Below are 12,710 nucleotides of genomic sequence, written 5' to 3'. Positions count from 1 at the left end.
ATTGTTCATTATTCTATTGGTGCTCTGTCAGAGGAAGCCCAGTATTTCTGCATGTCAACAGACATTATTTGAAAATATTTCAGGAATAAATTAAAGGGTTTTCTATTATTCGTATGTAAATGGATGGGTAGATTCCAAGGGTGTTTCTTCTGGAAGGCAAATTAGATATTAGCCTCAAAAGCTTTGTAATGATTCTATCATATACTTTTACCAAAAACAAATAAAACAACCAACCTTTCCCATTGACAAGTCATTTTGAGTATTTATTTTTGAGGGGGAGTTCAGTGATTTTTGTTTTTCCTTTGCTAGCATGAAGCACAGTAGGTATGAAATCTGGATATGCAGATTTTGTGCCTGGATTTATAAATCGTAATAAGAAGCTTGCACGGGTGTCTTAAGTCAACGTAACCTTTGGTTATAAAGCCAGACTTTGGAGGACTTTGGATTTATTAGTATTAGCCATAGTCAGATTTGCACAGCTGAGTCTTGCTTGAGCTTAAATGTCTAAGCAAGAGGCATTGGGGGGTTCGGAGCAGCAGCGGATGCTCGGTGCCCTTTATGGCCTCGTGAAGGAGCAGGTGGTGGGTGAGAAAAGGCAGCATCATGAAGCATCCTGCCAAGACCTCCCAGCTTTCTCCGTGCTGCTCTTCTGCATAGAAGACAGTGGTCTGTAACCGCACTTTGCATCCAGCCCAGGGTTTGAGAGAGGCTGGTGTTGTCTCCAACCATACATCATGTAGGACCGTGYTCCTGTCTGCTCTGGAGGAGGATATTGTCTTCTCCAAAGCTCTAAGCAGAATTGGCATCTTTAATGTAAAAATCATTAGATGGGACATAATTAAYGTTCCTCGTTGCACATTAACATTACCCAGAGTCAGGCTGTAGACATAATTTGCTTTAATTAGATATGTAGCTTTAAAAATTAGATTCCCCCCAAYGTCTACACTATTTATTGGCTTGTTTCCCTTTCCCTAGCTATCTGTTATTATCTGGAGCCCTTTCCTGCACTGTCTGGGTGCATTAGGTGAAATCAAAGCAGATTCAGCCTTCCTGTTCCCGCTACCCTGCTCCATGGGAGTGCAGAGGAGGACATGGTRTCCCCGGTACGGACATACCTCTCATGGCTTCCTCCTTCCACTCCACCGTGATGGGATCTGCAGTGCCAGCAAAGCTTTCCAGGGGACACGTAGACCCCAGCCCTGTGAATTCAGTTTCCTTGCAAAAAGGTTTCATTTTCTTGGTCTCCTCTTTGAGGCTCCCAGGGGTTCGTGGCCCACAGGGTTCAACGCAGCAGCTGTACATCACTGAGGAGCTATCTTGGGATACTTGGGCAGACGACTGTGTGAGGAGCCAGCGTCTGCATTCCTCCTTGGCAGGACCATTGGTTGCACATCCCCATCRGGCCTGAGGTAGAGCAGGTGAGCAGGGGGGACATTTCTGCTCCGTGTTGGACTTGGCCATGGAGCTCCAGTGGTTAATCGAAGCGTGGGAGCTGGGAATAGGAGATGGCACTTCCCAACAGCCYGCCCGCAGGGCCAGGAGCCGGTGCCTTCACCGGCACCTCCCACGCTCAGCAGCGCTGTAATTAACATTGGACCCGCAAGCACAATTTGCACTGGGTCTTAATTGGGCTCCCCAGCCATGGGAGCCCCGGGGAGCGTGGAGCCCAAAGCACCTGGGGCTGGAGCTCGCCTCAATTACAGCAGCACCAAGGCGGTCCCGAGGGACACRGGCACCAGGGAGTCTCCCGGGAACGGGGCTGCTGGTTGGCATCGGGGGAAGAAAGCAAGCGGCAAAGTCTGGAGTGCAGAGAGCCGGACAGAGGTGACGATTCTGCTTGTCCCTCGTTCCAGTGCTGCTTTGTGCTGAATCCGTCCAAGGGGATCACCTTAGCAAGCACTTTGTGCAAGTGGGCATTAGCACTGGCACTTGGCTTTCAGGACTTCTCCAAGCATTTTAGCTTTTGGTCCCGAGAATACAACCCGTGTTCTATTGCGTTAATCAGAATATGTAGGATTTTCTTTTTCCCCCAATCCTTTTCCATTAGCTAATTCTTTTTTCCCTTCTCTTTCTTCTTTCATTGATTATTCATTTGTTTCTCACTCCAAAGTGGGACTTTGCAGCAAAATCTGGGCCACACTGAGAGCAGGGCTGGCTGACCCAGTTGCAGCTCCTCTCCATCAGCAGGTGCAGGCTTTGCTCTCCTCTGCAGTGGTTCGGGTAGCAGCTTTTGCCGATCTCTGAGTTGAAGGGGACTAACCCACACGAATTGCATGGATGGATGGATGGAGTCCATTCAGCTGCAGGGCAGTTTGTGATGGGGCTTGTTTATGGCAAGGTCTTTAAAATGGAAACATCACCTTAATTTCACTCTCGCCAAACTCGGGGGTCCCCTGGTAGTAGGACCACCAGACACCTTGTCACCCTGGCTAGTTTAGGGGAGAAAAACTACTTTTGAGACCACAGACAAGACAGGACATCATGGATGAAATTGCAAAGGATATCTTATTACTCTTTTGGGGTTGTCCCAGTCCCCAGGTACCAAACCAGCGTGAGAAGAGGAACTTGCTCTGAAGTGAGCAAGGAGGGACCTATCCTTGTCTTGTCTGTGCAGAATTTGGCTTCTTACTGAGAAAGCGCAGCCTGCACCGCGATTCGTCTGAAAGTGCGTTACCCTCCACCAGGCAGGGAGCTTTCAGCCTTGCCTGTGGTTCAAATAAAATGCTGCAAATCCCTCTCTTTTGGCTTGTTACTGTGAGGTTAATGGTCATTGCAAAGCCACAAAGGCGAGCCTGTGGTGTGAAACGCCTCTCTCTAAAGCGGAGGAACGGCACCCGCCAGCTGAACCGTGCCTTATAAATATTCAAAACCCAGTTTGTAGGAATGCGAGGCAAAGCCAGACAGCTGAATTATTTAGTGCTTTTAAAGAATGCAGCTTTTAGTTTCTCCCTGCGCTGGCCTACWTTATTGTATCAGTAAATCGATCTTTAGTGAATTAATTTCCCTCCTTTTGTTTGAGCAAGYGGTGGTCACTGCCGGCGGACGGAAACCTTCTCCGTGCACAGATGCCAGGACACCTCCGTAGCAGGGGCTCGGGCATCAAACGTCAGACCAGAGTCAAACTCGTGTCGTTCATTTTGTGGCTCTGGATTTGCGTTGGTGCATCCAGCATTGGTGAAAAGTGCAGAACGAACAGTTTTGATGGGGGACAGCTGGGCTTTAGCTGCAGATCTGTGACCAACGGGGTGGCCCAGCGCTGCAGAGACCGTTTCGGGGCCATCCCGTTGGGAAAGTGGGCTCGGGATGTGTTGATACCTGCTTCGGACCTGGGGTCATCCAAGACTCACTGTGCTTATATAGCTTCAAATGGGGAATATGAGTAGTTAAATGTACTTTATCTGAGATCCACCTTTTATTTAGTCCCTCTCTCATGTAATCTGTACTTGGAAAGTGCCTGGCTGAATTAGGGGCACAGGTCCCAGGAGGAGCAGAGGGTGACAGGACCTGGACTTGTATCATAGAGGGCTTTTGGGAATCTCCTCCATCATTTTCATGGCAAACACGGGAGAGGCTGAGCGAGCTGACATCGGAGAGGGGTCCCCCAAGACCCCTTCTGGCAGGGTGGGCCTCCGTGGCGGCTGCAGAGCCGAGAGGTCGCTCACACCCAGCTACTTCAAACCCAGCCCAATACTAAGCAAACATCCCCTGGACTTGAGCAGACCCCTGCTGTGTCCTGTGCCCGTGTAGCTACGTAAGAACCACCCACCTCTCGCAGTTATGCTAGAACAAATCTTAAAACTTGCCRGCTCTTCCAGGTGCTAAAGAGTTAATGTGGTGTACCTGCCTAAGGAAGGAGCATTAAATCCCTCCAAGAAGGTCTCACCCTGGCAAGGGCACCTTTATGGCTGGGAAGCAGAGTCTTGCTCCCATGCAGCCTTTTGTGGATGAGGGGATAGAAGCAGAGCAGAAGAGGCGTTGTCTCTGGATTTCTGCTCAGCCTGTGTTCTCGCCATCCTTAGCCAATCTGCTCACCTGTTATRGTGTTAATAAATGAGTATTTCCCTGCTCGTTTGCATGCTTGTTGGAAGCATATGGCAGGAAGAGCTGACAGTTCCTCAGTTATTACAGTCGCCTGCTGGAAGGGGAAGTGGATTGGTACAGACAAGGCTGGGAACGGTCCTGTGGATCCTTCCACTCACAACCATTCCAGTTAGTAAAATCAGGGACCTTATTTTCCCTTTTTACACTCAGGTTCTCCCTGGAGATTGAAAATCACATGGCTTTTCTCAGGGATGTCCAAAAATGTGCTCTGGGTTAGTTTGATCAAGTGCGCAGAATTTCTGCTCTGGGGACTGACATTGTCTCTCTCTCTCTCTCTCTTTTTTTTTTTTTGGATATGTGTGTGTTATATAGTTTTCTACTAGTTTTCTCCTGCCTGGTGCTGTCAGTCTTTTCGACCATTGATGAGTACCAGAACAGCTCTGAAGGGGCCCTTTACATTCTGGTAAGTTGGGATTTGCAAGTGAAACCATCAGTAAGACATTAAAAGCAAACACACMAAAAGCTGAGGTTGGGGGTCTCTAACTGGGGTGAGAATTTAAACTGTTGCGTGTTTGCAGGGGTCCATTGGGAACCACAGCTAAGGAACAGGAAAAATGGAAAAAAGCAAGGAATTTTATCAGGGCACACAGGAATAATCTGAGCACAATTTTTAAAGGATTCCTTAAAAACCCTCTTCTTGACGTTTTTCTCCCCCCCCCACACCTTATCTCCAATTGCACAGTACAGTAGCAAGATGGATCCAAACTGAAAAGCAGTTTGATGTCCATTTAGCAGTTCCCGGCATTTAAAGCTGCCAACGTGCTGCAGCGGAAGCAGCCAGCGTCGTTCCCTCCTCTCCCACACGACGCGTTTCTGCAACTAATTCATCTGACATAAAGCTGAGGAGTTTTATTCCTTAAATAGCCCGGCATCCCTCGCGCCGGCAGTTCGGCTCCTGCAGAGTTCCTCTACGCGCAGCTACGGCGCGGGGCTTCCCGAATTCGCAGCATTGCCTTTTCTTTGGCCCTTTCTTCCTCTCCCCCCAGTCCCTACCCTACATGGATATCAAAAGACACCGCAGCCTAATTAGGGCCTTGTCAGGCCRGAAAAGGCTGTAACGAGGAAAAAACCCAATCTGCTTCGTTATTGGGAGCTTTTCCAAGGCACTCAACCTTTTGCATGGAATCGTGAAGCCCGTTCTCCACCTGGCTTCTTGCTAGACTAATCGCCTCGTCCCCTTCGCAGGAGATCGTCACCATCGTGGTGTTCGGCGTGGAATACTTCGTGCGGATCTGGGCGGCCGGCTGCTGCTGCCGGTACCGGGGCTGGAGGGGAAGGTTAAAATTCGCCCGCAAACCCTTCTGCGTCATTGGTAAGCTCTGCCTCGCTGCCCGGGACCGGGCAAAGCCGGCTATTGCCCAGGGTGCGCGGAGAGGAGCAGGAGAGCCCGTGGGAGCAGCGGGTTGGATTCGCCCAGGCATCTCCGGAGCCGGCCGCAGCGGTGCGCCGGGAGGGGAAAAGGTGTTTAGCCAGGAAGAGCTGGGTGTAGCGCTGGGGTGTCGTGTCCGACTTTGACACCGAGCCGCTCCCAAGTTGTTGGAACTCTCCGTGTCTCAGTTCACTTTCCCTTGTGTTAATGAGATGCCTCGCGAGGGAGCTGTGAGATTTAATTAATTCTTGTCTGCAGAGTGCTTTGCGATCCTCTTGCGAAGGGGCCGTCGGTGCAGAGCAGCTATTTTTAGTGGGGTAAGGAGTGGGCAGAGAGGCCGTGCTGCTTGGTGTGCAGCCTGCTTTTAAGTGTCCAGGGGGCAGGAATGGATATACGCAGGATTTTAGCTTATTCCACAGAAAAGCACTCCTACAAAATTTGCATAGAAAATCAGGAAAGGGGGGGTTTTAAGGATCCTCAGATTTGGGATATATAGAGAAAGGCTTTTTTTTCTTGGCCTCTTTCTCAGACTTTCTCCGTCCATGAGCATCCTACGATTACCACAGTGGACCTCTAGCTTTTCATTCCCTAGCTAGGCAGTGGGAGTTCACACCTCTAGGCAGCACTGCGTAACAGGCAGCTCTGGTGGGTTAAAAAAAGGCATCCACTCTGGAAGAACGTAATCTAGTTTAGCAATGTTACTACTGCATCATATCAAAATCCAGGCTTTGGAGTATGGGACGTGTTTTCTCTCGGAAGGACTTTTGTGGAGAAGAAGAATAGGAAGTTTCCGTAAGCTGTGTGGGTTGATTTCTGCTGTGTCCTTCCACCACAAGATGTGGCTGATACAACACCACTTTCATGCACGTCCTTCTGCTGCCAGTGGCAGTAGGAATGCTATCATATTTGATGGTGGTTCAGCAGCCAGAGTTCAAATCCAAGAGGAGGGCTATAGGATAAGAGGAGCTGAAGGCACTGGTTGGATAGATGGATCAGAGGAAGAGATGATCCCTCAAGGGTTGTGGTCGAGGGGATGTCTTGTGCATGGAGAAAGGAGACTCCCTTTCTCTGATGAGCCCAACACGCCTTGTTCTTGCAGACATCATGGTGCTGATTGCTTCCATCGCCGTGCTGGCGGCCGGGTCCCAAGGGAACGTCTTTGCCACCTCAGCRCTCAGGAGCTTGCGGTTCCTGCAGATCCTGCGCATGATACGGATGGACCGGAGGGGAGGCACCTGGAAGCTCCTGGGCTCAGTGGTCTACGCACACAGTAAGGTGAGCAAGTCCTGAGCAAAGAGACTGAGTCACTTCACATCTCCCCCCGTCAGAAACACTGCTTCGGTTCCCCCTTCTTTCCCCCAAACATCTCCCAGGCAGGGGAAGGGTGCAAGGACACAGCACGCTGATGCAGAGAGCAATGCAGAGTTAGAGACACAACGTCCAATGGACTTCTCCGACCATCGGAGAGAAGGGAGCTATGTTTAGATGCACATTTGATCTCTGTTTGCAGGAAATAACTTGAACGTAGTGACTACCTGCGCACTGATGCAGCTTGTTGCAAAGGCTTTGAAACTAGCCAGCAGCATCATTAACAGAGGTGTTGGGCGAGCTCCTTGTACAGGATGCGCGCTTCTAAGAGGTTGCGTTTCTGTAAACGTACCCCACGGCACCAGCCRTTAGTGGACATTATTCCTCTGAGAGTTTCCCCGTCCAAACATGAGATCATGTACCAGTGGCAGAACTGATCCCTAGCGTGAGTGAGTTTGGCCTTCCTCCAGTTTGGGAAGAGTTTGTTGATCACATTTCTGTTTCCTGCTGCTGCATTTATGACAACATTTCTCCTGATTCCTGTACTTTTCCCCATGAAAACTTTAGCTAACTTATCCAAAGTCCTATAAAGATCTCAGGAAATTTGTGGGTCTCTTGCACCCACCCTTGTATGAATTTGATCCAAAACTAAGACCTCCTGTGAACTGTAAGTTAAAATTTTCCTGAAATTGGGAGATATAAGATTCAGATCGCAACTTTGTAGCTCCTCCCTATTTAGCAGGAGGGACCAGTTCTAAGCAAGGTCCTGAGGATCCTGAGTTCACATCTCAGTTTCAACCCCAGGTCCTGGTTGGGGAAACCACTTGTCTGTCAGCTCCATATCTTTAAAAAATGGGACAAATAATACTTCCTTTCCTTCTCCGTTTAATGTGTCTGTGTAGATGATTGGCTCTTCAGGACAGGGTTGCCTCGTGTGCGTTGTAGGAGCACCACCAGGACGTGGTCCCACCTCAGAGGGCTCCTTTCTGCTCTAGGTTCAAAGTAACACCGCTAATCTCAAAACCAGGCCCCGAAGGCTAAATGCGCACAAATGCTGGGAAAGTTCAGATGTGAGGCCGACCGCAAGCAAGTAACTCCGTGCTTTCGGAGATGCACAACAGGATTGCAATTATTCTCTTCTGTCCTTTAATGATCTTGCAGGAGCTGATTACTGCCTGGTATATTGGCTTCCTGTGCCTCATTCTGGCCTCTTTCCTGGTATACTTGGCTGAGAAAGGAGAAAATGAGCACTTTGATACATACGCAGATGCGCTCTGGTGGGGTCTGGTAAGTAATTTTCATAGAACAGCTGCTGGTTATTAATATAAAATGTCCATTAACCCTCCATCTTCTATCACTTACGTGAGGAATTGACTTACGGAGTGCTTAGTTAATGTTGTTGTTCAGTGGTTTCAGGCTACTCTACGTAGCAATTTTTTTCTTAAATAAATTTTCCTTGTAGAAAATTTTCTAGGGTTGCATTTTTTTGAATTAGCCGGAGTTGCAAGGCAACCAGGAACTTCCACACTTTTAATCATAGTATTTAGCTCCATCGCAACAATTGAGCTAGATCTAATAAAGACCCCACGCTACTGGGTGCATTGATCATCGTTTTGACAAGTATTGCTGACTTTAAATTATTTATAATCATACTTGGATAGTGTGCTTTTAAACACACTGCAATATATTTTATAAAATTAATGYGGTCTAAGTACCAGCAAGACTTTGCTGCTGAAAGCACTCCTCTTTTAAATCTTTGCTGACAAAGAAAGAGAGGGCAATACTTTAGTTTGCTCTGCCTGCGTGCGCGCATGTGAATTATTGGATTACCAGATTAACAAAGGGAGAATTATTGACGTTCTAATCTTCTTGGGTTATTGTTCTTCTGCTCCGACACTGTACAAGCTAGTTTGGCCTCGATTACAAAGCATGTAATGAAAATCCCAGATCTGATCAAATCCCAAAAACAGACTTGGAGAGGAATCGGCTGATCAGGCAGCTCCTCCGTTTCAGCAAAGCGATGTGAAGGCAATAAACTGCTTTTCAAGCCCCTTGGTTACGACAGAGAATAAAAACAAAGCCCGATTTGACATAACTAGAAAATAAACAGCGAGGTAGAATTGACAGCCGAGATCAGAGCTCCGGCTTGAGAAAGCCGGGCTCAGGTTTATCCTCCCTGCTTCGCCGCCCCGGAGAGCTTTTTGTGGGGAGTTACCTGCCTCGTTGCGGGAAGCGGAGGTGTGCCACGCTGTTCTGCCGCGCTCGGAGGAAAGTTTCAGCTTCGTTCAGATCAACGGGTTTTTGTCGCTGCCCAGCTCTAGGGTCCGGTGTGAGCCGATGCTCAGAGATGGGCAAGAGAAATCAAATTCCGCGTTCAGAAACTCATCCCCGGATCTGAACTTGGTGGCTCCAAGCCTTGTAACGAGCAATATAAATCATAAAAAGTTTACAGATCAACTTTGCAGTGGTTCTGGAGAGATTATTGTTTTTCAAGTTTGCGTTTCAGTAAGGGATAGCTGTTTAGATGCTTTTTGCTAAATGCGTTGAGAAAATGGCATCTAATTGATAGTGCTTTTAGTGTGTCCAATTAAGCAGCGCTTTGGGATCGAACGTCCATTTGTTTAAAAAATGATTTTGCTCGACACCGAATGTGCGATGTTTGCGAAGCCGCAGCAGGGCGGCAGCGGGGAGGCACTGCCCTCCCTAGGAAGCCGCAGAGGCTACGGCGGGCGGGCAACAACTGTCTATTTTTTAGGGGATCGTAGGGATCCTTTGGGCAGACATCTCAAAAAAGACGTTTTTGATCGGACCGTCTCTCCCTGCTCTGCCCTACCAATCCCAGGCTTCCCAAATCCTTTCAGAAGCCTTCAGGGATGCCTCGCATTTCYCATTAATGAGGTGCGTGAACCGAGGTGGGGAAATGCATCTTTTCCTGCAGCTTGATGTTTAAGGGATCCTTTGTATCCAGCAGATCTCTCAGCTCCTTCCCCAAAACACACATGACAGCTTGCCAACACTCTCTTGGTGCATTATAATAATACTGAGGAGGGGAAAAAAATATCCCTAAATTAGGATGTATGAAGCAGCCCTAATTCGTACTGTCAGGCTGATGCGCTGTTTTTAAATAGGAAGGGAAAACAGTTAATAGGCACTGCTGGGAAGATTAGGAATATAGAGCACCAGATCTTTATGCATGCAAATAGCCCTGCCTTCTTTCAAGAACCGCCGAAAGTGAATTCCGGGGAACTCTGCCGGAGCGTTCCCGGGCTGAGGGAGCAGGGCCGTCTCCTGCGGGAAGCGCTGAGCTGACGTGGGCGCCTGTACCAGACGGCGGCTCTGGCTGTGTCAGCCCATTGGCAGGAGATGCTCCTTCTGCCTGGCCAACGTCAAGGCTCCCAGCGCCGAGCTGGAAAGAGCATCAGCCGCGGGAAAAACGGAGGCTCCCAGTGCGGCCACCCAGCTCCCGGCTGCGGCGTTGCAGGAGTTTCAGTTGAATTCTCTGAGTTTTCGGGACAGGGCTGACCGAAGGGCGTGCGACTGAGGGGCTGGCGGTGCTCTCCTCCCCGCAGATCACTCTCACCACCATCGGCTACGGGGACAAGTACCCGCAGACCTGGAACGGGCGGCTCCTCGCGGCTACCTTCACGCTCATCGGCGTCTCCTTCTTTGCCCTTCCTGCCGTAAGTAAAGGCTGCGACGCGTCGCTCGGAATAGGGCTGGGGTTTGCCAACGGCAAAGCCACAGCTACGTCCACGGCTTGCTGCGCCCAAAGGCTCAGGAAGGGAGACGCGGGAATTCCCTGTTGCCTGTCCGCAGCTCGGGCGCTACGGGTATGCGAGGACGGGGGCACGGTGGGAACGGTGGAAACTCGATCTGGCTCTGCATATATAGGGTTATTGAAGTGAAACCCTATTTTTCCACAAAGTGCGGAAAACCCCCTGTTCTCGAGGTGACTAAGCCCCTTTAGCAAACTGCCCCCGTCCCTTTTGCGACGTGTTTCGGTGCGTTGCATCGATCTGATTTTTCTTTGCGGCAAAATCTTGAGCACCAACACAGCGTGGCTATTTTGTATTTTCTCACCCAGCTGGAGGTAGTTTGGGAAAACCAGCCATTGCAGTGACCTCCGGCAAAGTCCCCCCACCAGTTCCCTTCCCTGGGAATTTGCCCTTCGGGGCTGCCTCGGACAAAGGTTCCTCCTTCCTTCCCCACGTACCTTTGAAGCCAGAAGTGGGGCAGGAACTGAGGAGTGAACAAACCATTGGAGGCAAAGCCGGCTCCAACTTTTTAGTTAAAGCTTAGCCTAACACCCTGCTAACTGCAAATATCCGTTCTTCCTCCCAGGGCATCTTGGGTTCGGGGTTTGCTCTGAAGGTTCAAGAGCAGCATCGACAGAAACACTTCGAGAAGAGGCGAAACCCGGCAGCGGGCCTGATTCAGGTTAGGAAGCTAACCCCGGGGCCGGGTAGCGACGGGAGCGGTGGGCTGTAGCTCCTCCCGGGGCTCCAGAGATCTCGGAGACGGGAGATCCTTGCTCGGGAATCACGGGAGGGTGTTTTTCAGACTGCGTACAGAGCTACTCCAGTTCYGGTTCCCACTTTTGCTGTGGGTTTGATTCAGCTCCCTTCAAAGCCTAAGGGAGTCTTTCCACTGGCTTAATTGGGTTTAATTAGCTTGGGCCGTAAGCGCCCCATGACGAGCCTCACCGTTTACGGGGTCTTCCGGTTCTCTCAGTGAAGAAATCCCGCGGAGGGATCAGAGTGCAAAATGGATGGAAACGATTTTGGCCGAGTTTTACAAACATTGCGGAAGACTTGGGTTCACAACCAAGGAGGCTTGGCGTTGTGTCTTTTCCTTTTCGGGGGTCTTAGACTTTGAGCAACTGAGGAGGAGAAGGGAAGGTGAAAAATGTGGCAGTGTGTGGAAGGTGTGAGACAGCAGCTGGTGACTGGTCTTGTCTGGAAATAAATGCCAGGAAATCAGCCATGGAAAAATAGCATATGTAGTAGGCAGTCTGGGGGAGAAAAGGAACAAAATCCAGCCCAACTCAGTAAGACAAACACGTTAGGACAGTTTGTTTTCACCATTTTTTTTCTTTCTTTATTTTTTTTTTTCCCCCAAGAGAATGTTTATACTGATATGAAGTTACAATTGGGAGCRTTTTCTTAAAGACAGCAGATGTCTGCACAGAAGGCTGGCCTTGGTGTATGTCTCAACGATTTGAAAGATTCGAGGCGTTCAGCGTTCCCCAGATCCTCTCCCTCCGAATTTTTGCACTCCCTTAGCGCGCCGCGCCGCGCGTTTGCCGCCTGCCCTCCTCCCGGCGGCGCGGCGCTGGTGCCCGGCGCGGTTTCCGCTGCTGCGCGCGGCCAGGCTGCGGGAGGGTCTTGCTGCCGTCGCCGCTCTGCCGCGTGTTAAACCAAGCGAAGGGCAGAAGGCCTGACCCGGCCCGCAGAAAGCGGACGGAGGACTCCGCGTGGGCTGAGGATTGCAAAACCGCGCCGGGCACCGGGGGAGGAAGGGGGAGACCCTGTATCCGCAGAGCTGCGGCTTGAGCACRGGGCTGCGGCTCCAAGGGAATGCAAGACCTTTATCTGTGAACAGACCATACCTTTTGCAATCAGGTTGAAAAGGCATAGGGTAAAGAGAGCCTCGGACCTCTTTTTGCGAGGTTGTTTTGCTCCCTTTGGGACACGACCTTTGCAGAAGTRGACGTGCACCAGCGTATTAATTGCRTTTTACACRACTCAAAGCAGATCAGCTGTAGAAATCCTTCCTGTATATTTTTGAGGCTCGTTACCGAGAGTAAATCCCACATCGCCTTTTATTAAGCACGTTTGCATCAGCCTTCGAGGAGCTCAGCCTTTTCCGGGCTGGGCAGCGCACGCTTCCCATCGGAGGCGGTCACGGCTGGGGCTCACCGCACTCGAGCGGG

General features: G+C 50.1%; 1 protein-coding gene across 4 annotated transcripts in view; it reads left to right on the top strand.

Annotated features, from left to right (window-relative positions):
• Positions 1-12,710, top strand: part of KCNQ2 (potassium voltage-gated channel subfamily Q member 2) — a 71,423-nt gene that overhangs the window by 23,986 nt on the left and 34,727 nt on the right. For all 4 annotated transcript variants that reach the window (XM_026090244.1, XM_026090330.1, XM_026090162.1 and 1 more), the window contains exons 2-7: positions 4,414-4,504; positions 5,287-5,413; positions 6,570-6,745; positions 7,940-8,065; positions 10,348-10,458; positions 11,120-11,215. In XM_026090244.1, coding sequence (XP_025946029.1) covers positions 4,414-4,504; positions 5,287-5,413; positions 6,570-6,745; positions 7,940-8,065; positions 10,348-10,458; positions 11,120-11,215 — 727 coding nt within the window. The remainder of the gene's footprint in view (positions 1-4,413; positions 4,505-5,286; positions 5,414-6,569; positions 6,746-7,939; positions 8,066-10,347; positions 10,459-11,119; positions 11,216-12,710) is intronic.

Source organism: Apteryx rowi, unplaced genomic scaffold (genome assembly GCF_003343035.1).
Source record: "Apteryx rowi isolate R43461 unplaced genomic scaffold, aptRow1 scaffold_0, whole genome shotgun sequence".
NCBI classification, from domain to species: domain Eukaryota; kingdom Metazoa; phylum Chordata; class Aves; order Apterygiformes; family Apterygidae; genus Apteryx; species Apteryx rowi.
This window is presented reverse-complemented; position numbering and strand designations above follow the sequence as displayed.